General features: G+C 44.2%; 1 protein-coding gene across 1 annotated transcript in view; it reads left to right on the top strand.

Annotated features, from left to right (window-relative positions):
• Positions 1 to 1,924: 1,924 nt before the first annotated feature.
• The window catches only part of PIK3AP1 (phosphoinositide-3-kinase adaptor protein 1), a 123,195-nt gene continuing 100,170 nt past the window's right edge, over positions 1,925 to 24,949 (top strand). The window contains exons 1-2 of the mRNA XM_055560118.1: positions 1,925 to 2,051; positions 12,536 to 12,952. Coding sequence (XP_055416093.1) covers positions 2,039 to 2,051; positions 12,536 to 12,952 — 430 coding nt within the window. The 5' untranslated portion in view covers positions 1,925 to 2,038. The remainder of the gene's footprint in view (positions 2,052 to 12,535; positions 12,953 to 24,949) is intronic.

Here is a 24,949-nt window from a genome sequence, read left to right as displayed (position 1 = left end):
GTTGCCAGTCTGCTGACCTTAAAAGAGGGAGATTTTCCTGGATTATCTGTGTGGGACCAATGTAACTGCTAGGCCCTTAAAAGTGAAAGGCAAAGGAAACACAAAAATATGTGATGAGGGAAGAAGGGTCAGAAAGATGTTATGTAACTGGATTTGAAGATTGAGGGGGGCATGAATCAAGAAATGTGTGTAATTTCCTCTAGAAGCTGAAAAAGGCAAGGAAATTCTCTTCTAGAGACTCCAGAAAGGAACCAAAACCTGCCAACACCTTGATTTTAGCCTGGTGTGGCTCATGTTGGACTTCTGAAATATAGAAGAGTAAGATAATTAGTCAGTTCAGTCACTCAGTCATGTCTAACTGTTTGCAATCCCATGGATGGCAGCATGTCAGGCTTCCCTGTCCATCACCAACTCCTGAAGCTTGCTCAAACTCATGTCCATGAGTTGGATGGCATGAGTTGGTCATGCCATCCAACCATCTCATCCTCTGTCGTTCCCTTCTCTTCCTGCCTTCAATCTTTCCCAGCATCAGGGTCTTTTCCAATGACTCAGTTCTTCAAATCACGTGGCCAAAGTATTGGCGCTTCAGCTCCAGCATAAGTCCTTTCAATGAATATTCAGGATTGATTTCCTTTAGGATTGACTAGTTGGATCTCCTAGCAATCCAAGGGACTCTCAAGAGTCTTCTCCAACACCACAGTTCAAAAGCATCAATTCTTCAGCGCTCAGCTTTCCTTATAGCCCAACTCTCACATCCATACCTGGCTACTGGAAAAACCATAGCTTTGACTAGACCGACCTTTCTTGGCAAAGTAATGTCTCTGCTTTTTAATATGCTGTCTAGCTTTGTCATAGCTTTTCTTCCAAGGAGCAAGCATCTTCTGATTTTACGACTGCATCTTTTAATTTCATATCTTACTCATGTAAGATAATAAATTTGTTTTATTTTAGGCCATTGAATTTGTAGTAATCTGTTATGGCAACAGTAGAAAACTAGTTCTTGGACTGAACCCTGATATTTCCATTTTTAAATGTCTTTCATTTCTTTCCACTTGCACAGAAAACCTATCTCTCTGTCATCTCTGCTCTCTGGACATCGCTGAGGGCTGCAAGGGCACAGGTCCCTGCAGATCCACTACAGGAGCGGCAAAGGGAAGAGGATAAGACGTGGCAGGCGAGTGCGAGGGTGAAGGGAGAGCTCTAGCTCTGGTCTCAAACAGGCGTGGTATAGAACCTCGGGGAGCATCTGCTCTCTGTGGGAGTCTGAGCAAGAGATCTGGCTTCTTTCTTCAGCGCTAACCTGAAGGCCATGATAGGTGCTACCTCAAAGGCACAAAAGGCAATGACGACGATACCGTCCGTTTGACATATGAGATTATCATTAATGCTCTTGTGCCGTCTGGAGATCAGGAATTACAGGAAGGTCACTGGAGGGTAATCAAGGGCAACACCAAGCACCAGGGCCAGGTGCCAGAGAAGATGCCTCTTCCCCTTCCTGCCCCCTCCCCTTCCTGCCAGGGCAGCGGCTCAGGGAGAAAGCCCCAGGGAATGGGGAGATGGCTGGGCCACCTGTGCACACTGACAGCCCCCGCCCCAGATCGCAAAGGCCGTGCAGATAACCCTTGCGTCCTCTCTCAATGCTCCCTCACTCGGGCTGCCCTTTGGTGGCCGACCCGGCTGATTTCACGGGGAGCGGGGCGCACGAAGCCCCTCTGCCTCCTCCCCACCCTGAGTGAGCGATGAGGGGAACGCGGGAGGCTGGCCGGCTGCGGGCCGGTGGGGGGCAGTTCTCACTTCCCCTCCCCAACCGCCCGGGGAGCAGGTGCCGGGGGCCAAGCCCCGCCGGCGAGGCGGGCCTTGTGGACACGCCCTCTCGGCGAGTCCTCGCTGCCCCGCAGGAGGAAGCGCCAGAGCCGCGGCTGGTGCTGCGCGGAGCCGGGCGCGCCGCTCCCGTCCTGCCCCAGGGCCGCCGCCGAGCCCGCTCCGGCCCCGAGCCCCGCGCGCAGCGAGCCGGGCACGGAGGACCGCGGCCGGCGGCATGGCAGCCTCAGGTGCGTAGGCCGGACGCCGGTCCCTCTCCCCCGCCTCCCTTCCGCGCGCCCTCTCGCCGCCGCCGCCCGCCGTCCGCTGTCTCCTCTCGCTGTCCCCGGCTGCTCCCTCGGCTCGGCGCGGGATCTATGTTCTTTCTGTTCTTTCCTCTCTTCTTGTCGCAGACTTCCCTCCCCAACTTTCTCACGTTCCCCTTCCCAAGCTGTTGCTCGATTCTCTTCGGCCCCTGCCCTACCTTCCCCTGTCCCTCATCTTCTGAGTCTCCTTTTCTCCCTCCAGCACTGGCCCTTGAGCTTCTGAGGGTCGATCTCCCTGTTGAACTAACTCTGTGAACCGAGAGTCAAATTTAAAGAATGTGGAGAGCCCTCTGGTCTCTCCGCTGGCTAAATGCTTCTCTTCGGATCCTATCGGGCCAATAGGGGGCGCTCAGACAGTCCGAGTTTGGAGATGGGCTTTGGGCCGCCTTCCTTAACCCGCTTCCTCTTCCCTCCTGGGCTTTTTTTTTTTTTGTCTAGAATTTCGGTTGGACTCTAGGAACACCACTCCTTTAGTTTTACTTTTCTTATGTCCTTGTCAGAACTTTGGGGACTGGGGATAGGTGAGGGTAACTGGGTAATCTACCCATCAAAAGGTGCCAGGAGTCTCTTATAATTAGCCCTGGGCTCCCTTCTGGTCCATGAAGTGTTCCCTTGGCAAGCCTCTCACTCACTGAGATCCAGAACAAGCACAGTAATGATGATGAGAATAGAGACAACCAATGAGCACTAACTATGCAATGTAGTGGATATTGTGCACCTAAATATGTCCTCACTGGTGACCAGGACACCCTAATCTCTGCTCTCAAGGAGTTTATAGTCTGTGAAGGCAAGCCATAAGTAAAACAGGGAATTATTAAATGAGAAGATTAGAGTTACCATGTTTGTGAGTGCGTTTACTAGTATTTTTCCATCCCATCTTATGATGTTTTAGTAGAGATAACATGTGAAAACAGGATGTAAAATCTTCTTGAAAAATAATATCTAGTTGGCTGGGAGGACGTACTATTTTTGGAGAAATTGTGGGCAGATGCTAGAATGAAGGGCCAGCTCTCCCCAGGTGCCCTGAGATAGTCTTCTAATTGTGACTTGAAAGAAAAGTCCAATCAACGGTGACAGTTCCCTTAGATTTGGTAATGCAGACTTCATATTTAAGGGAATTGGGAAGGTAGCTAACCTTAGCCTCCTGGTTCTCTAGCCAGGCACTAGAGGTTAGAAGAACTTGTACTATGAATAAGGTAATAGTAGGTTCATAGTCCACACAATCCATTTGAAAGCCTGTGCAGAGTTAACTGCTGCTGCTGCTGCTGCTAAGTCACTTCAGTCCTATCCGACTCTGCGATCCCGTAGACGGCAACCCACCAGGCTTCCCCATCCCTGGGATTCTCCAGGCAAGAACGCTGGAGTGGGTTGCCATTTCCTTCTCCAATGCATGAAAGTGAAAAGTGAAAGTGAAGTCGCTCAGTCGTGTCCGACTCTTCACGACCCCATGGACTGCAGCCCACCAGGCTCCTCCATCCATGGGATTTTCCAGGCAAGAGTACTGGAGTGGGGTGCCATCGCCTTCTCCGGCAGAGTTAACTAGAGGTAATCAATTCATTCAACATAAATTTATTGCAGGCACAGTTCTAGGTGTCAGGTGTATATTTAATAAAACAGACATAAGCCATGACTCCTTGAAGCTTATGGAACAGCGAGGGAAGGCAGGCAATACACTGAATAAGCAAAGTGCAATGTGCCTGCATGTTTAGTCATGTCTGACTCTTTGTGACACCATGGACCATAGCCCTCCATGCTCCTCTGTCCATGGGATTTTCCAGGCAAGAATACTGGAGTGGGTTGCCATTTCCTCCTCCAGAGGATCCTCCCAACCCAGGGATTGAACCTGTACCTCCTGTGTCTCCGGCATTCGCAGGCAGATTCTTTACCACTGAACCACTGGGGAAGCCCAAGGAAAGTACATCATGTGATAAGTGTGATGGCAAAACAGTAGGGAGGTAAAGGGGGTTGGAGATACATTTTTAAAGGAAGCTGCCAGGTTAAGTCTCATGGAGAAAGGGGCATCTGAGCAAAGACCTGAAGGAATGCAGGAGAGGAGGCATGTGGGGGAAGAGGGCTTTAGGCAGGGGAACAATAAATGGATGGATATGACATATTTCTGGAACAGGGAGCAGGCCAGAGTGGCCACAGTAGGTGGGTGACTGGGGAGAAGTAGGAGATAAGATCAGTGATGCTCCCACCTCCGTCTATTGCTAGGAACAGTTCCTGGGCTGCTTAGACCAGGAAATAGCATACTTTGGGTGGAGAAAACCACCCCCGACTAGTGTCCAGTAGGCGTGGCCAAAGGGGCTAGAATTGTGTGCTTCTATTCTTACAGGGATTCTGAGCAAAGACCTGAAGGAGTGCAGGAGAGGAGGCATGTGGGGGAAGAGGGCTTTAGGCAGGGGAACAATAAATGGGTGGATATGACATATTTCTGGAACAGGGAGCAGGCCAGAGTGGCCACAGTAGGTGGGTGACTGGGGAGAAGTAGGAGATAAGATCAGTGATGCTCCCACCTCCGTCTATTGCTAGGAACAGTTCCTGGGCTGCTTAGACCAGGAAATAGCATACTTTGGGTGGAGAAAACCACCCCCGACTAGTGTCCAGTAGGCGTGGCCAAAGGGGCTAGAATTGTGTGCTTCTATTCTTACAGGGATTCAAGCCCAGTGGCCAAACCTGGGCCCATTTATGGGCTCTGTAGTGTCTGTAATCTCTTTATGTCTGTAATGGTTAAAGCTGTCAAATCTTCTTGCCATAAGCATCCTCTGTGGTGAGTCACCACTCCAGTTTCTGCAAGTGGAAGACTTTCTGAGGTCTGGAAGTACCGGGTCCCATGGTGGATGGCACACTGGAGGGAGTGGTGAGACCGTCTCTCTGCCAGGATGCTGTAGTCTCTGGAGCCATCCAGGCCACTCTTCTACATGTCTTCCTCTTTTTCTCCTCTTCCTTTGCCTCTTCGTAGGGTTAAAGAATCATGGGTTCGATCCCTGGGTCGGGAGGATCCTCTGGAGTAGGAAATGGCAACCCACTCCAGGATTCTTGCCTGAAAAAAATCCATGGACAGAGAAGCCTGATGGGCTACACTCCATGGGACTGCAAAGAATCAGACACAATTGTATAACCACCATCACAGTCAATTTTAGAACATTTTCATTACCTCAAAAAGAAATTCCATACACTTCAGCCATCACTCCGTTGTTCCCTCTTACTCTCTAGCCCTAAGTTCTACTTTCTGTCTCTGTAGATCAGATTTCCCTACTCTGGACTTTCATATAAATGGGATCATATATTATGTGGCCTTTTGTGACTAACTTCTTTCACGTTGTATAATGTTTTCAAGGTTCATCCAAGCTGTGGCATGCATCAGTACTTCGTTTCTTCTTATGATCCAATCTGTGGTCTTCTTCAATTCCCTTCCACTGGAAGGATGAGCATTAGTTTCTTTCTTTTTTTTTTGGGGGGGGGGAAATGCATATTTGCTTGTTGAAATTGAGGAGAATCTTGACTATCTGAAAAAACTTGGAAAATGAGGTGAAATGAAATGGAGTCAGCCTACCCTGGAATATTCTGCAGGCTTCTGATGATGTCTGTTGTATTTACTCTTGAGAGAGAGGAAAGAGAAGCCATAAGTGATTTTCCCAAGTGGCCAAGCCTGGTTGAGTGAAAACTAGAATCCTTTCCTCTGTGTATCAGCCTCCAGGTATTTGAAGAAAGCTCTCATACCTTTTTCTACCCTCACAAGGCTTCTCTTACCTCTAGATCCTTCTTCCATTCCTGGACTTATAGGACAAAAGAGCTTGAAGGGACCTAAAATTTTTTTGTCACGTTACCTTCTGTCTGATCCTTGAAGTCCCTCAGTACTCCTGTGAAGTCTCTAAACTTGAAACTTTCAGAGTCTGGAAGCTCCTTGTGTTGTTTCCAGATCTCTCCCTATTCGAGTCGCCTTCCTTGTGTCACATCCTGCTTCAATATGGTGCCCACATTCAGACTCGGACTCCAGGTTGGATGAATGGAGTGGTCTGGGCTGGGTAGTTTGAGAAGCTGCCAAGCTCTTTCTTCTCAGGCCTTTTCTGGGGTGGATTCTTCAAAGGAAGCTGTCTTTCGGTCACCGTGTTTCTTACCACCACTGCCACTCCCTGTCGCCACCAGCCAGCCCTGCCTCTGCTGTTCTCCACTCCTTTCTCCTTTGATAGCCAGTCCTGGTCTCTAAGCTCCTCAAGGATAGAGATCCTTCCTTATTTCTCTCTGGAATTTATGGACTCCTTATTGGCTCATGTATTTCATTTCTCTAAATAAACAAACAAAAATGAAGGAAGGATTTGGCACGTGTGAAGAAGTGACTTATGATTAAAGGAAGGGACTCATTGAAGAAAAGGGTGTCCCTACACATGAGAGAGAGTCCCCGACAAAACATTTAGTCCCAGCAGGTTGTGGAAGGACTTTGACTTCCACTTTGGACTTTTCTAGAATTTCCCCAAGTTTCAGTTTCAGCCCCAGAGTGAAATTCAGGAAGGTGATAGATCTCGCTGTCCTCATTTACACTGAGGCAAAATTGCTTAGACAGAGTATATTGGTCTGAAGTCACACCAGAAGTTGGTGACCAAGTAGGTTGTGATGTTAACTAGCCTGAGGTACTAACCACTTCCTTCTCAAGTACTAGCATACCTCATTTTATTGCACGTGGCTTTATTGCACTTTGCAGATATTGCATTTTACTTTTTACGAATTGAAGGTTTGTGGCAACCCTGCATCAAGCAAGAGTGTTGACGTTATTTTTTTCCCAACAGCGTTTGCTCACTTCCTGTCTCTCTTTCACATTTTGGTAATTCTTGCAATATTTCAAGCTTTTTCATTATTTACTATATTTGTTATGATGATTTGTGATCAGTGACCTTTGATTTTACTATCGCAAAACATGGTTAAGGCTCAGAGGGTAGCATTTTTTAGTGATAAAGCATTTTTAAATTAAGGTATGTACATTGGTTTTTTTTTTTTTTAGATTTAATGTTCTCACACAGTTAACAGACTACACAGTATAGTATAACTATAACTTTTATATGCACTGGGAAACCCTCAAATTTGGGAGACTTGATTTTGCGGTATTTGCTTTATTATGGTGGTCTAGAACCAAACCTTCCATGGGGTCGTGAAGAGTCGGACATGACTGAACGACTTCGCTTTCACTTTTCACTTTCATGCATTGGAGAAGGAAATGGCAAGCCACTCCAGTGTTCTTGCCTGGAGAATCCCAGGGACGGGGGAGTCTGGTGGGCTGCTGTCTATAGGGTCGCACAGAGTCAGACACGACTGAAGTGACTTAGCAACAGCAGCATCAGAACCAAACCTGCAATTACTCTGAAGGATGCCTATACTTTCACTCAAAGGGGGTGAGTGAAATTTAGCACCAGAACCTCAGGAATGAGACATTTTAAGTAGATTTCCATTTAGAAGAGTCTAACTCCGGGAAAGACTAGAGATCTCCTCAAGAAAATTAGAGATACCAAGGGAACATTGCATGCAAAGATGGGCTCAATAAAGGACAGAAATGGTATGGACCTAACAGAAGCAGAAGATTTTAAGAAAAGGTGGCAAGAATACACAGAAGAATTGTACAAAAAAGATCTTCACGACCCAGATAATCACGATGGTGTGATCACTCACCTAGAGCCAGACATCCTGGAAAGTTAAGTCAAGTGGGCCTTAGAAAGCATCACTACGAGCAAAGCTAGTGGAGGTGATGGAATTCCACTTGAGCTATTTCAAATCCTGGAAGATGATGCTGTGAAAGTGCTGAACTCAGTATGCCAGCAAATTTGGAAAACTCAGCAGTGGCCACAGGACTGGAAAAGGTCAGTTTTCATTTGAATCCCAAAGAAAGGCAATGCCAAAGAATGCTCCAACTACCACACAATTGCACTCATCTCACACTCTAGTTAAGTAATGCTCAAAATTCTCCAAGCCAGGCTTCAGCAATATGTGAACCATGAACTTCCAGATGTTTATGGTGGTTTTAGAAAAGGCAGAGGAACCAGAGATCAAATTGCTAACATCCGCTGGATCATGGAAAAAAGCAAGAGAGTTCCAGAAAAGTATCTATGTCTGCTTTATTGACTATGCCAAAGACTTTGACTGTATGGGAAAACATCTACATCTGCTTTATTGACTATGCCAAAGACTTTGACTGTATGGATTACAATAAACTGTGGAAAATTCTGAAAGAGATGGGAATACCAGACCACCTGACCTGCCTCTTGAGAAAAATGTATGCAGGTCAGGAAGCAACAGTTAGAACTGGGCATGGAACACAGACTGGTTCCAAATAGGAAAAGGAGTACGTCAAGGCTGTATACTGTCACCCTGCTTATTTAACTTATATGCAGAGTACATCATGAGAAACGCTGGGCTGGAAGAAACACAAGCTGGAATCAAGATTGCTGGGAGAAATATCAATAACCTCAGATATGCAGATGACACCACCCTTATGGCAGAAAGTAAAGAGGAACTAAAAAGCCTGTTGATGAAAGTGAAAGAGGAGAGTGAAAAAGTTGGCTTAAAGCTCAACACTCAGAAAACTAAGATCATGGCATCTTGTCCCATCACTTCATGGGGAATAGGTGGGGAAACAGTAGAAACAGTGTCAGACTTTATTTTTGGGGGCTCCAAAATCACTGCAGATGGTGATTGCAGCCATGAAATTAAAAGACGCTTACTCCTTGGAAGGAAAGTTATGACCAACCTAGATAGCATATTCAAAAGCAGAGACATTACTTTGCCAACAAAGATTCGTCTAGTCAAGGCTATGGTTTTTCCAGTGGTCATGTATGGATGTGAGAGTTGGACTGTGAAGAAAGCTGAGCGCCAAAGAATTGATGCTTTTGAACTGTGGTGTTGGAGAAGACTCTTGAGAGTCCCTTGGACTGCAAGGAGGTCCAACCAGTCCATGCTAAAGGAGATCAGTCCTGGGTGTTCTTTGGAAGGACTGATGCTAAAGCTGAAACTCCAGTACTTTGGCCACCTCATGCAAAGAGTTGACTCATTGCAAAAGACTCTGATGCTGGGAGGAATTGGGGGCAGGAGGAGAAGGGGACGACAGAGGATGAGATGGCTGGATGGCATCACTGACTCAATGGACATGAGTTTGAGCAAGCTCCAGGAGATAGTGAAGGCAGGGAAGCCTGGCAATCTGTTATCCACGGCGTCACAAAGAGTCAGGCATGACTTAGCAACTGAACAGACTCCTTAGAAAAGTGGTATAAATCACTCATATCTACATAGTAAGGCAATGTACTGTTGCTGCTTTCCTGCTAAGACAATCAGTGCTCTGAGACCCAAGTTTCCTTCTTAAGGGTATTTCTTAAGTACCTTTTAAGGGTGCTCTCAGAAATCACTTTCTTCCTTCTTCCTCACTCTTTAACCATCACTTGTCAACCCTGTTGAAAACATTACCCATGGTTTCTCCATCACTAATGTATGGGACCACAGCCAGCCTCTTCTGAGACCTTACTCTCCTTCTAGTTCTTTTGCACAAACTATTGACATGATATTTGCTAGTATATTTGTCTCTGTGTGTATGTGGAGGGAGGGTATGTGACTACAGCTTCTTACTTTTATACTTTTAAGTAAACCCTGAGCACAGCATCACTAACTTTGCATCCTTAATACTGTAATGACATGTAGTCTTGCACACTGCCCGCCTGAGGGGCCATATTCATGCCCATTCATATACAATTACCCTTTACATTTAGAAGAACATTTGCTTCTTAGTATAAAACAGCCACGTAGGGAGGAGGAGCATAAAGAAGACAGATATATTTGGATGTTAATTCTGCTTGTTCTCAGTATGAGCTCCATAGTTATGTAGATTTGCCAATTTTATTCCTTTTGTAGTGCAGAAATTATTTTTCCATCGAGGTTCAAAGAAATATTCTACACAGAAGAAAAAGATTCAATTGGCAAAGATTTCATTTTATGGAAGGCTGCACCACTGATACATTTAAATTTTGTCCTTGATCTACTTAACTCTGGAACCAGAGTAAGCATTCCTAAAATGGACTGTTTTATTCAAAACTGAGGAAACAGACCATGTTCAGAATTGAGTTTGCTACAGAGCCACAGACGTCCATGGTGTCTTCAGAATTGCTGACTTTTATTCCAGTCTCAAATTGCCTTCTTTTAAAATTTGCGCACCTTCCCTTCAAAAGGACTCACAGGCTGATGCTCTTGTTCCTACTGGAAACCTATTGGGTTTTACATTAGTACTGAATGAGGGGCTCCAAAAAGAAACATCACATATTTTGTTTTATTTACTGTTTTAAAAGATTTGGTGCTGTCATCCTGGGGGGATATCAGAACTGTGTTGGGTTTACATTTTATATGTCATTTTTTTTTTTTTGAATATGGAGATGGATGGGGCCAGGAACGGGACTTCCTTCCATGATGTTTTCAGAACTGAGAAGCTCAGGTCTTGCCCCAGTCCTGCCTCTGACATTGAGATAAATGTGGCCCAAGGATGGCATTTAATTGTGCTAATCCACAACTTAGATGAATCCCATTTCACAAAATTCCCTGCTTACATCTCTGAGTGGGAGGAGGGCTCCCTATTTCCTTGTAGATTCGTAGATGCTTCTCTGTGCTCACCCCTTCCAAATCCCTTAGAATAGTTCATCGAATTAATGGGAGATGAGGACTCACAAGTGTTATGTTAAGAGCCAAGCTTCTTTGAACTTCCATAATGGAAAACAAGAGTTATTGCTCATAAGATTCTTGACAGAATTCCGGATGGGAGGTAGCAGGTGAAGTCGGCAAGAGGACGGGATAGGAAACCAGGGGGCAACCTGAGTTTCAGTCCAGACTCTGAACTAATTTGCTGAATGTAAATTTAAATAAATTCCTTTATCTTCTCAGATGAAGTATATCTTTTATCTGTAAATGAGGAGTTTGGGATCAGTTTGTGATCCCCCAAAGATTCAGCACGTCTCTGAGGCTTTGGACTCCGTTTCTGGCATTTCTGCTTTATTACAGGAAGAATAAAGCCTGTGTGACAGACCCTGTGGTGAGGGGCACCTTATAGAAGACACTGTATAGGTCAATGTGTTGGTTCAACCATGGTTACCTTTACGTTAATGCACTGTTTATGTTGCTGGGAGGATAATGACACCGGCTACCAATCACTTGGTATTAGGAGAAGGCAACGGCACCCAACTCCAGTACTCTTGCCTGGAAAATCCCATGGATGGAGGAGCCTGGTGGGCTGCAGTCCATGGGGTCGCTAGGAGTCAGACACGACTGAGCGACTTCACTTTCACTTTTCACTTTAATGCATTGGAGAAGGAAATGGCAACCCACTCCAGTATTCTTGCCTGGAGAATCCCAGGGACAGAGGAGCTTGGTGGGCTGCCGTCTATGGGATCGCACAGAGTCGGACACGACTGAAGCGACTTGGCAGCAGCAACCAATCACTGAGGGTTTACTACATGCCAACCACTATGCTCAGCAATTTACATAACATATTTAATTTAATTCTCACAAACCACTGATAAATATTGCCTTTATATTGCCATTTACAGATAAGTACATGAGGTTTAGAAAATGTAAGCAACTTGCCCAGGGTTTCACGGCTACTACTTCAGAAAGCCAAGATGCTAAGTCTGGCTGCCTGATTCCAGATCTATGCTTGTAACCACTGTGTTTGGGAAAGCCAGGTTCTGGGATCAAACTGAAAGTGTTAGACGCTCCGTCGTGTCTGACTCTTTGTGACCCCATGGACTGTAGCCCACCAGGCTCCTCTGTCCATGGAATTCTCTAGGCAAGAATACTGGAGTGGATAACCATTCGTTTCTCCAGGGGATCTTCCCAACCCAGGAATCAAACCTGGGTCTCCTGCACTACAGGCAGATTCTTTACCATCTGAGCCACCAGGGATCAAACTGCCTCGGTTCAAATTCTAACTCTGCCACTGGGGCTCTTGGGTAAATTACTTATTCTGTCATACCTCAATTTTCTCATCTTTAGAATCTGGCTAGTAGTGGTACCTTGGAAGGTTGCTGTGATGATCTAATGAATTTTCTAGGCAATAAGCTGGAATGTAGTAAGCTCTAAGTAAGTGCTTGCAGTTTCTTTCATCATTGTCATCCTATACTATATCAGCCATTTGCAGGAGAGGATACCAGCAGAAGCAAGGCATATGCAAAGATCTAAAACAGCATGGGGTGTTTGGACAATGGCAGGGAGTCTGGAATGGTAGGAACACAGGCTGTAAGTGGGAAAGAAGTTGGGCAGGTATGCTGGGGGTGGAGGGTGAGAGATTGTGGGTTCCAGGCCCCTCGTCTGGATGGTGACTCTTGCAGGTCATGGGAAGCCCTAGTGGGAGCAGGCATGTTAACATGCTTCCGTGTCTCCTTCTTGCTCAGGGATGCCAGGAGGATGCGACATCCTCATCGTTTACAGCCGAGATGCTGAGGAGTGGTGCCAGTACCTCCAGGACCTTTTCCTTTCCAGTCGGCAGGTCCGCAGCCAGAAGACGCTGACTTACAGGCTGAGCCCCAAGACGTCCTTCTCCGCCGAGGACCTGAGCTTCTTTCTCCATGTGCGCTGCATTGTGGTGCTGCTCTCTGCGGAGCTGGTGCAGTGCTTCTGCCAGCCGAGCTTGCTGCCCCTGCTGCAGAGAGCCTTTCACCCTCCACACCGCGTGGTGCGGCTGCTCTGCGGGGTACAGGACAGCGAGGAGTTCCTGGACTTCTTTCCAGACTGGGCACACTGGCAGGAGCTCACCTGTGACGATGAGCCTGAGACTTACGTAGCAGCTGTGAAGAAGGCCATTTCTGAAGGTAAGTGTCTCTTCTGGAGTACAGATAAGCAAGCCCTGGAAAAAATGACCCATCCAGGCCTCAGGCATTTCAGGCGAGACGTTGTGGTGTTAATGGTCATCATTCCTATTACAGACTGAATCTAGACCTCACTATGCTAAGAGCCCGAGTCGTATTTACTGGTTTAGAGCAGCCTATTTCTGGGATGGGATTGTCCCATCCCAGAATAGGGTAGGTTAGGTCTCCTGGATAGGGTAGAATAGGGTAGGTCTCCTGGACCACAGAAAAGAAAGATGACACTTTTCCTTGGGTTCTGTGCTAGGATAAGCCCTCTTTTTAGAATTGTCTACACCTCAGAAGACATTGGACAGAGACTCCAGCCTAGAGGGCAGTGGGGATGTGAGTCTGAGACTTAGTTTGGTGGGGATGTGAGGACTATGACTTCCAACCTTCCTGTTGCAAGCCACTTCCATTTTTTATCATCAGGTGACCTTAAGATTTTGGTTGAAAAGGTGTCACTTTTGGGTAACATGGTTATAGAGAAACACATGCCTTCTCTATTTTCCACCAGCCTAGTTTCTGTCCTTTGCCTTGTTTCTCCTTTTAAAATGGGAGAATTCTGAGCCTCTCTGCCAGGACTAATGACTTCAGTGGCCCCAGGAAGTATGACAAATGTTCCAGTTAGCAGTACCGGAAGATGTGCTCTGGGATGGACGCGTGTCACAGCTTTTCTTCCTCTTTTTGATTTCTATTTTTTGCTTCACTGTGAGCTATGAGCAAGCTATGTGTTTATCTTCTATTCTCTTGCTATTTGAGCTCTGATACACCTGATGCCAGCAAAGAAACCTGGAAAATAATGGAGTGATGTAACTATGCTCAGTTATCCCTGATGTGCCTTGGGCATTAACCTTTGACTCATCCACCCCATGTCATTTGATTTGTGAATCAAGAATTCACAAATTCTTAGTGACCTTAAAAAGCTAGTAGAGTTCCTAGATGTTTTTATCCCAGGAATGGCCTGCTCCAAACCAATAAGTATGACCAGGTGACCTAACACAGTAGGATCCCAGGCCATTCTGTAATATAAATGGCAAGTGTGAGTGCAGAAGAGGTTTCACTTGAAACTCCTGGGACCTGGATTTTTCCAGAGTTTGCTTATCTTTACTTCAGAAGGGCACAAAGATAGAAAAAAATGTATAATTCATACTTGCACGATTGTACTTCATTGGTTTGAGGGGTCTGCTGAAACTTACAGAGAAGTCAGATACAACTGGCTGTTGCAGCGGATGAGCTGCTGTCACTGCTTAGCATGAGCTTATGATCCGGTGGGCAGGCTGCTGTGACCCGCCTGTCCATCATCCCGCACACCATGGCTGTGTTTTTGCTGTACTGGCCTCATGGCGTGTGCGCTAACAGACTGTTCTTTCAAATACTACAGTGGTATTGTTTTTAAAAATAGATGCTAAAAGGGATTCTCTGACTATTGTTTGGCAGTGTCTGATGTTCAGATGCCTAGATAAATTGATCGCTTATAATATTTTACTTTTCACTAATGACTCTGGCTCAGTGTGCTATGAGCCCTTAGCTTCAAGTGTTTCAGAAGGAATGACATGTTTCAGAGTGGTATTTCTGTTCTGAAAGCAAATAACCTCTCGTCAGAAAGAGATGTTTTAAATGGGAGAGTAAAACCAGCTGCTTAGTGGAAAATCTGGGTGGTTCAGAATCAATGGAAATGTAGGGACAAATGGAATCATAGAAAATGGTATGAGGCAGGATGGCTTGTGCCTCCAATGTCACTTTCTTATCTGATATTAGATTTGTGAATTTGGGGATTTGAGGTCTCTGTGTGGGGAGGCTAGAATGGCTTAAGTTTGCTTTGGGAATGTCCAGGGCCATCACCCTCAGTTGGCCCAGAAATGGGGGGCTGTATCTCTGATTTTTGTGCTGAACAAGCTTTCTTAACAAACGGAAGACTTAAAGTCTAATGTAGCAAAAATGCGTGACGACACTCTATTGCCTGGCTCCGATGCTAACTGGATGCCCAATATTGGGCAATTTATGTAGCCTCTTTGGGTTTCAGTTTCCTTTTTTATGGGACTTCCCCAGTGGCTGAGCCCGTAAAGAATCTATCTGCAATGCAGGAGACCTGAGTTTGATCCCTGGGTTAGGAACATCCCCTGGAGAAGGAAATTAGCTACCCACTCCAGTATTCTTGCTTGGAGAATTTCATGGACAGAGGAGCCTGGCAGGCTACAGTCCATGGGGTCACAAAGAGTCGGACACGACTGAGCATCTGACACTAACACTTCCTTCTCTTTAAGAGGCGGGCTTACACTTGATCTAAGACACTTTCCAGGGCTGAAACCTATGAGTCCCTTAGGCCAGAGAGTCTCAAATACTTTTGAAGCACCACCATCTTGTCCTACTTCATACCTGCTTTGACTCCCCAGAAGCTTAGAGCTAAAACAGTGTTTAAGGATCATATTATCCCTATACTATGTTTCTGGTATGAGTATGTCCTTAGTTATAGTCTGTATAACTTGTGATAATTTATTTTAATATCCTCTTGTACACATGAGGTTTTCCTAAGGTAGTTCAAAATAAAAGTCAAAAATAAAATTTTCATACACCCCACTAGTACAAGCTAGCCCAGTCCTATGAGAAATAAATACATGAAACTTGTTTCTTTGACTTTCTCTGTTAAAACAATTCCAGTGGGAGACATAATGGAAAATTGATAATGGGGATGCACTAATGGTAGAAACAATAATTGTGGGGTTACTGATTGTACCGCTATTAAAAGCTACAGGGAGACACATTTCAGGCATCTTTCTAATAACTGAAGTCTGCAAAGATGGGATGGGTGGCCTTTGGAGGTGGTGAGTTCCACATCACCAGGAGTGTGCAAGCAGAGACTGCCTGTAGGGTGTAAAAGGAATTCATCTTTGGAACCATGGTTAGACCATGTGACCTTCACAATCTTTGATCATAAAATTCTCTTACCTTAAGTTTCTGGGGTTTTTTTGCTAGGGAAACATGTCTATACTGAATCCAGTCTTCCTCCTTCACCAGATCTCCCTGGGGTTTCTAATTCCCAACTAAAGAAATATTGGTCATATTCCTTCTGTAACCCCAACAGAAAATAGCAGGGAAAAAGATTTCAATTCATAATCTATGTAACCCTTGAAAACAGTAAAACTCCAAGAATATTTATATACATATATATTTTTTTTAATTTTAAGGTCTTTTGTGAGAAAATGTGATGAAATAAAATTTTTATTTTAAGGCAGGGCAAGAAAAAATTAAACATCAAACTCTCTCTGTGTATTTGGACCTCTCCTCCCCTCCCACGTGTACAGTGTGCATCCGCATTGCGCATTGACCCACGTTAGCCTGAGTTTCTCAGGAATGGGAGTGCCTGCTCGACCGTAAAGATCAATTTTTTCTTTCTTCTGACACTAACAATGTAACTTAAAATAATAGTGTTCTTTCCCAGCTTTGTACAGGGTCATGATGACTTGTTGCTTCCTTTGTCTGTGCCTGCCTGGACCATGTATCCTTGATGAACTTTATGTAAAACATCAGCATGTCATTTTGATGCACAGTCCTTTGTCTCGAAAATGTTTGTGACTGTGCCTTTGACTTGTAGCAGGTAGGAGAGTTCTTAGAGCTTTCTGAGAATCTACTTGCTAGGTTATAGTCCTCCGTATGGCTCAAATAAAATTCTTTTTGTCTTCTTAACTTGATAATTAGTTGAATTTTTGTCAACAAATATTACTATTTAGTAAGATATTCATTGAGACCATTTAAAATTTAGGCTAAATTTTAAACCACTTAAAATTTAAAATAAGGCTTAAAGATTAAAAGCTTTAGAGAATAGAACTGGTAATAGAGGTAATAATTCCAGAAACTTGGATCGATTGTGGTGGTTGTTGTTTGTGTCTAACTCTTTTGCCACCCCATTTACTTTAACCCACTAGGTTCTTCTGTCCATGGGATTTCCCAGGCAAGAATACTGGAATGGGTTTCCATGCCCGCCTCCAGGGGATCTTCCCAACCCAAGGATTGAACCTGCGTCTTCTGCATTAGCAGGCAGGTTCTTTACCACTGAGCCACCAGGGAAGCCCTGAATGAGGTTACAAGTAGTTAATTATACTTTCTCTTGCTGCTGTGTTATCTAAATAAGTACTTCTCAAACTTTAATGAGGGCGGGAAGACCTGGGATTCTTGTCAATATACAGATTCTTACTCTATGAGTCTGGATGGGACCCAAGATTCTGCATTTCTAACAAGCAACCAAGTGATGCTGCTGCTGCTGGTTAGGGGTCTGCTGAAAACTGAGCTAAGGTCTAAGTCACCCTTCCTTTGTCAAGTCAGTTGTCTTGTACTTCTGTTATGCCTGGATCATTTTCTCAGATATCTACTTTTCTGGAAATGAAGGCACTATCTCATAAGGTTGACTCCTGGACCAGTGTTTACATATAAAAAAAGACCAGTGTTTGGTGCTTAGGCCAGTAGACTTCAGGATAGGGCTCTTGAGTTCTCTTCCTGGTCCTTGACTCACAGATTCAATATGTTAGCTCTAACAGCTTTCAGCCTCTCCGTTTTCCAGATGTAAATGGTCCTGACATCAGAATGGGGGTATACTTCCATCACAGTCCTTACTGCTTCTTCATTTAACAGGCGTGTTGATCATAATTACTATGCCACTAAAAATGTTTGGGAGGTTTTATTTCCTACCCCCTCTCTCCAAATTTGTCAGTCACCTTAAAACTGAGCAGATGTTTTAATTATAGAGTCTTCAGTGTGTTGTAACAGCCAGTTTATTTCCCAAGGCCTTCATCTGTAAAATGATGGGTTGGACCAGATGATTTGGAAGGTTTCTTCCAGTACCCCAGCACTGTCAGATATCATTGTGAGTTTTCTAAATACATGGCAAATTACCCAGAACCTTTTAACCTGTTCAGTTTAGTTCCAAAATGTTTGCAGGGTTATATACCCAGGGCATAGAAGACTGTACTATTGTTCTGAATTGTTTGGATTTGTTAGGTGATTATTTTAAAATAAGGAAGTGAGAAAAACCAAGGTACAGCACAGAAATTATTTCCTCTTTTTATAGGCGCTCTATTTTTTTTTTTTCAGGCGCTCTATTCTTTACTGCAAATCTCATTGGAATGTAAAAATAGATTCTGTTAGTCTGTGTGGGAGAAGTCTTGATGGGTAACACTGAGTTTTATTTCAAAAGTTCTCATAATTTAGTGTGTCCATATTTGTGTGTGTATGTGTTGAGGGGGAAGGGAAGCGCTGAACCAATTCTTCCAGTATTATTCAGTATTACGTTGGAGATCTTGTCTGCTTTCTTATATGTATTTTCTCTTTACCTCCCCTATCTTTTCTCATGCCGTTTGTGCTTCTCATGCCCAGAATCATAATGAATTTTGCCTTTTTTACATGGGGAAAATTTAGAGGGATATGTCCACATCTGGCCTTCCTTTGTTGATATTAGTATTCTAATCTGATTGTTAAACTGGAGTTTAAAAGGAAAACAATTGAGATACAAATACTTTTAGCTAATCAGATGGATTCCAAAGTCTTCTCCCAGATTTAAAAGGAACATTTTCTTTTCTGAAATAAAATACAATTGACCCTGGAACAACATATGGGTTAGGGGTACTGACTCCCCTGCCCCCACCCATGTAGGCAAAAATCTTTGCGTCATCCTTTAGTATTGGTGGGGGATTGTTGCCAGGACCCATGTAGGACACCAAAATCCATGGATGGTCAAGTCCCACACAGGCCCTTGGTATCTGTGGTTCTGCATTTATGGATTGAACCAACAGGGGATCATGTAGTTGATCATTTTTATTGAAAATGAAATCTGCGTATAACTTGTCAGTGCAGTTAAACCCATGTTGTTCAGAGGTCAACTGTAATGTATGTTTATCATAATGTTTAAAAAAAGAAAATGAAAAATACACCTGTAGGCTATTTCCAATTTAAAAAATAATAATGTTGCAATAAATCTCCACACAGCTTTATGCCTAAATCTTTGTCAATCTCTGTGGATTTCCTCTTAGCCAGTCTCCGTAGAGCTCCTAGAGGTGGTGCTCACCTGCTCCGTGCATCTCCCCACTCTCCCCATGTGACCTGAATTCATGGCCCCTTACTTGGTTTTTTGTTGTTGCAATTTATCTACTTATTTTTCTTTCCCTTTATGCCTAAGTCAGTGATTTACGTTTGCAGTTTCTCTTGCAAAGATACTCATATGGAGAACTGCCCTGAACCACTCCTTCTCCTCATGGAAAGAGCTAACACTAGGGTGACGCTGTGACAGTTGCTGTGTGTAATACACTGGTCACTTCATGGGTATTTATCCCCCACCACAACCCTGAGTGGGTATTTATCCCCCACCACAACCCTGAGTGGGTATTTATCCCCCACCACAACCCTGAGTGGGTATTTATCCCCCACCACAACCCTGAGTGGGTAGATGGTTTTACCACCAGTTCACAGGTGAGAAAACTGAGGTTCAGCAAGGTTCAATAACTTGCATGATGACTGGGAGCAGCTCACATGGAAACACAGGGCCTTCAGACTCATGCTCTGCTTTGTCTTGCTTCCTTCTAAGCCTCTCCCCCCTCATCCTCCTCTGCCTCATGGAGACAAGAAGCAGGAAGAAAGCCTGGGAAAGAGAAAGGATTAAGGACAATGAGGCTTCCCTGAGTTCTCTAGACCACAGGATCCCAAGTCAGACTGGATATTGGCAATGTCCCCCTACTTTGTTTAACATGCTGGTGTCCCCGCCTCACCCTAGGCTGACTGAACAAGAATCTCAGAGGTTGGTCAGACAAAATGAATTTCAAAAAGGCTCCACAGCGGGTTATGCTCTGCAGCCATGCTCTGGAGACTCTGTTCCATGCCTGCAGCCCTGTCCATTGGTTTTCTGGTTGGAGGAGCTGGCAACAACTTAGGCCTTGTGGGCTGTCACAGGGCAGGTCACGGGGCAGTGTTCCCAGGGGCTTAGAGCCTGGCCAGGTCACAGCTCACTTCCACGTCACAGGCGGCAGCTTTTAGACAGGGGAAGAGAGACAGACCCTCCCAGCAAAGGGGAAGTGACTGCACCCTCCTTGCTGTCCTTGCTGTGGCCTCGCTGATGGTAAGTCCGTGATGGCTTCTGGGGCTTCTGTGCTGCCTTGCAGAGACTGAGGGGAGAATCTGATCTGGGGCCTCTTGAAATAGTCCGTTTTTGTTCTGCTGTCCTCCTGCCTTGTGGCCTTGGGTTGTTGGCTCTGCTCTCTCTCTGCTGTGGTTTAATTCACACTTAAGGTTCCCCCTTAAATGACCCTTGCAGAAATATGTTTCCTTCACACAGTCTTCCCTTTTGAAATAATCTTTGATTTGGAGAGACGATGCCCAGCTGGGATGGTAAAACCTGTCCCAGTGTCACTAAAAAGCTGCAACATGTCCAGAGGTCGTTTGGATTTCCCTTGCCAGGTACCTTGACCACCTCATAGAACGAGATGCTTCCTCCTAGCTACACCTAAAAACAATCAACGAGGACTAATGTGCAAGATAGATTTTTGTACCCATGGATCTGTATGAATTTCCCACAGAGCTGTGGGCCCAGGTGGTGTTGTGGAATTGTCCACCCTGCTGCTTCAAAAGCCACCCAGAGACAGCCTTCTGCTCCCAGCTAGACTTTCTGTGGTCCCTCAAGGAAAATATCTGCAAGTCACTTTGTCAACTGTGGTTGCTGAGGTGCAGTGAAAAGAGAGTGATGAATGCTGAAGTTTCCACTAGTGTGAGAATCTCAAGTTTGCACCTGTTTTTGTATAAATTGTCTAAATGCAGGCCAGAATGGAAATATCAGATGTAGGAATTTTTTCGGTTGGTTTCTTACCCTGTTGTTTCTGTAGTTTTTGCAACTCACTTCTCCTGCAATTATTGCTAGAGGAGAGTACTAGAACGGAGGAGCGATCTGACATCTGTCTTACCCCTTCAAAGCCCTTTTGTAAACATGATCTCATTTGGTCAGTGTTATTTTCTTGTAGCGTTAGTAGCTCAGTCGTGTCCAACTCTTTTCGACCGCGTGGACTGTAGCCTGCCAGGCTCCTCTGTCCATGGGATTCTCCAGGCAAGAATACTGGAGGGGGTTGGCATTTCCTTCTCCATTCCCAACCCAGGGATCGAACCTGGGTCTCCTGCATTGCATTTTCTTATAAGGCACACAGTATTATCATCACCACTTTAAAGATGAGGAAAACAAGGCCTGGCAGGTTCACACAGCTGTTGTTCCATTAGAGCAGGATCGGGTCAAGCCCTCCTGCCTTGTCGTCCCAGGCCTAACTCTTTTCTTATCCAGACATTACAGTGAGCCTTCCATTCTCAAGACCCTGTGCTAGGTGCTGAAACAGAGCAGGGAAGCCAGATATAGTCATTGCTTTAATAGTCCCTGCGTTCTAGACCAGCACTATTCAAAAAATGTATAACACAAGCTACATGTGAAATTTCAAGCTTTCTAGTAGCCATAGTAAAAAAAAAAATTAAATACTAGAATAAAAAGAAACGAGTAAATTTCAATAATGTGGTTTACTTAGCCCAATATATCTAAAATTTCAACCTATAACCAATGTAAAATTATTAATGAAATGTTTTCTATCCTTTTCCTCATACTAAATCTTTGAAATCTGGTGTGTGTTTTACGTATAGAGCACACGTTTTAACTGTTCAATAGCCACATGTGGCCAGTAGCTATCATATTGGACAGTATAGATGCTTCTTAGAGAACTGGGGGCCATATCTGTTACTATTTTAATACATGAAATGTCGTATATGTTTTTAGAAATGACTGTCCTGTTTTTTTTATTAATTTATTCAATCAGTCATTCAGCAAGTATTGAATGAGCATCTGTCATATGCTAGTCTGTAAGGAACATCTATTCATTGTTTTCTTTCCTTTCTCATCTCCTCTTTCTGGCTTTTCTTCCTCATTCCTCCCCTTTCTTTGTCTCTTTCTATATTTTGTCAGCTATTTGGCTATGTTCCCAGGCTCTGCAAGTATACATTTGGGTAAGACAAAATTAACTTTGATTAACAACAGCGTTTCTGTCCTTGGAATGACCAGTTTATCATATGTACTAGTGAGACTGGACTCCTGGCAACCTATCTGAAGGCAGAAACTAACCAGGGTGCGTCTGTCTATCTGTTTACCTACCCGTCTACCTACTCATCTATCTAAATTTTGCAAGTATGTATAGAGCAGCATTTATATATATTTATGCCAGTGTATATGTATCTATGTATTTTATACTGGTTTATGAACTTCTTCGCTGCAAGGACACACAGGAATTGTTGGTAGTGGTTGCCTTTTGGTGGATGGAGGACATTTTGAACTTTTTCTTTTAGACATTTCTCCAGTGTTTAAATTTTTCTGTGATGCTAATTTTTACTCTTTGAGATTTTAAAAGAGAAAACTGATGGGGTCATGGGGATTTTATGAATCTAGAGGAAGGAGTTGGACTAATACCCAACTACTCCAAGTAGGTTGAGTTTCAGGTTAAATTCCTTTCTGCAAACTCCTTGGCCTTTTTCTCAGCTTCGTTAGATTGATCTTCTGGGTAAGGGGAAGTGACACTGGTTTGTTTATTGCTGTAATGACTGTCCCATCAGTCACTCCATGTGGGCTCTGCTTGAAAAGAGGGAACAGCCACTTATCACTGAGTCATAGTTTTACTCTTCTCAAATGGAATTTGACTCTTGTGGAATTTAGATTGATGTCTCCTTAGGTTACTTCAGTCTTTGTGACAAGAAGTAAGAGAATGTGGGTGTATATTTCACAGACTTTGACACCAACTGGCTGTGCCACCGTGGTCAAGTCACCTGGCCACCCTGGACCTGTTCTTGTCCTTGCTAAAATGCCGGGAGGTGCACAGATTGACATCTCAGACCTTTAAAGTCATGAAATTCCATGGTTCCAACCACATGTAATTTTAAATATCTTACATTTCATTGTTCTCAATCTAATATTTTTCAAAATCCCATCAAGGTATTGTATATTATTTCAGCTAACAAGTTATTCTTTCCAACAGAATTTAAATAGAATTTTAAATGACATAAAAGTAGCTTCCTGTTTATGGACATTAGCCTAAATTCAGTCTTAGAAGAACATAGCAGTATGCCATTATCTGTGTGGGAATGAAAGAATGCATGTATTTCAAACTTTGTATATACTGTTTATTGTGGATGTGTAGATACATGGTTGTGGCTCACAGGAAGATAATGGGGGCAAGGGAAATGGGGGCAAATGTGCATGACAGAATGGCTCTGTTAACTTCCCTATTTTTGCAGGATGTTTTCACAGTTTTTTAATTTAGTTTCCATTGCCATTCACATGACTGAGAGTGTGTCTGAGATGGCTGAGGAAATAGGATGATTCATGCTGTAAATGACTTTTTATCATTGGAGAAATTATTGAAACCATGGCAGCCTTGTCATATAGACTTCTGGGCAGAAAACTTGCTAATTTAGCCAGTTTGGTAAAATTTAGATGTGAACAGTGGTCAGTTGATTTTCTAAGACACAGAAAAATGAACAAAATTAATAATTGATAAAGTTGCCTTTTCCCTAGGGGAAAAAGCCATTTGGCGACTGTTTTACTTTCACTGTATTTATGTTTTTAAAGAAAATACTTGTCTCCACTGACAGATGTTGTGTGCTCAGTAAATGGTAGTGGATGGATGAGTGGCTCGGTGGGTGCATCCATGGATTGTTGCCATTTTCCTTATTCTTGAGCCCATTTTGAAGGTCCTAGTTGGAGAAAAAGATATCCTTCCTGTGAGCATCCTTCTTAAGGAGCCTGTGCTGCTGGTGCTGTGTGGATCATCAGCTGTTTCCATGGAGCAGATTTGTCTGTGGTCACATAGTTAGGATGTGTCTGAACAGAAACTTGTCAAACTGATTCAGAGCAAGACAGCATCTACTGAGTGCATCTTTGTTTGCTGTCTCCATACAACCTAGATAGCATATTCAAAAGCAGAGACATTACTTTACCAGCAAAGGTCCGTCTAGTCAAGGCTATGGTTTTTCCAGTGGTCATGTATGGATGTGAGGGTTGGACTGTGAAGAAGGCTGAGCGCTGAAAAATTGATGCTTTTGAACTGTGGTGTTGGAGAAGACTCTTGAGAGTCCCTTGGACTGCAAGGATGTCCAACCAGTCCATTCTGAAGGAGATCAGCCCTGGGATTTCTTTGGAAGGAATGATGCTAAAGCTTAGTACTGGATGCTAAACTAAGCTCCAGTACTTTGGCCACCTCATGCGAAGAGTTGACTCATTGGAAAAGACTCTGGTGCTGGGAGGGATTGGGGGCAGGAGGAGAAGGGGACGACAGAGGATGGATGGCTGGATGGCATCACTGACTCGATGGACGTGAGTCTGGGTGAACTCCGGGAGTTGGTGATGGACAGGGAGGCCTGGCATGCTGCGATTCATGGGGTCACAAAGAGTTGGATACGACTGAGCAACTGAACTGAACTGAACTGAATACTTAAACGTATACCAGATATGACAGCCTATCCCAGAAAGGAACCAGGTATGCTATTATAGAGGCCAGCTAGTAACTTGAACTGTTAACTCCATGGGGGTGTGCATGGATCATTAGTAGCAGAAATTGAGTGCGTCCTTTTGAAGGAGAGCATTGAAGTGAAGAAATCTGAAGTGTTCAGAAGAAACCTCTAGAACTGGCTTAGTGGTTTTGGGAATTCCTTGATTTTTTTCCCCCCCTGGGTTTGTACCTTCTGCATTTGTGTAGCTTCCTTGTCACTCTTTCAAGATTAGACCCATACTAGCCTTTCATTTAAAAGAATGCTGGTTGAACGTGCGTATTTTGTCTGCCAAGTTGCCAGTTTCATAAACAGATTGCTGGCTCGCTCTCTAACATCTGATAACACAGGAAATAGAGGGGAAGCTGATGATGAAATAAAAATGCTCTACTTTTAAACTGGACTAAAACAAGTTTCCTT

Source organism: Bubalus kerabau, chromosome 22, assembly GCF_029407905.1.
Source record: "Bubalus kerabau isolate K-KA32 ecotype Philippines breed swamp buffalo chromosome 22, PCC_UOA_SB_1v2, whole genome shotgun sequence".
NCBI classification, from domain to species: Eukaryota; Metazoa; Chordata; class Mammalia; order Artiodactyla; family Bovidae; genus Bubalus; species Bubalus kerabau.
The sequence above is the reverse complement of the archived record's forward strand: the minus strand, read 5'-3'. Positions and strand labels throughout refer to the sequence as shown.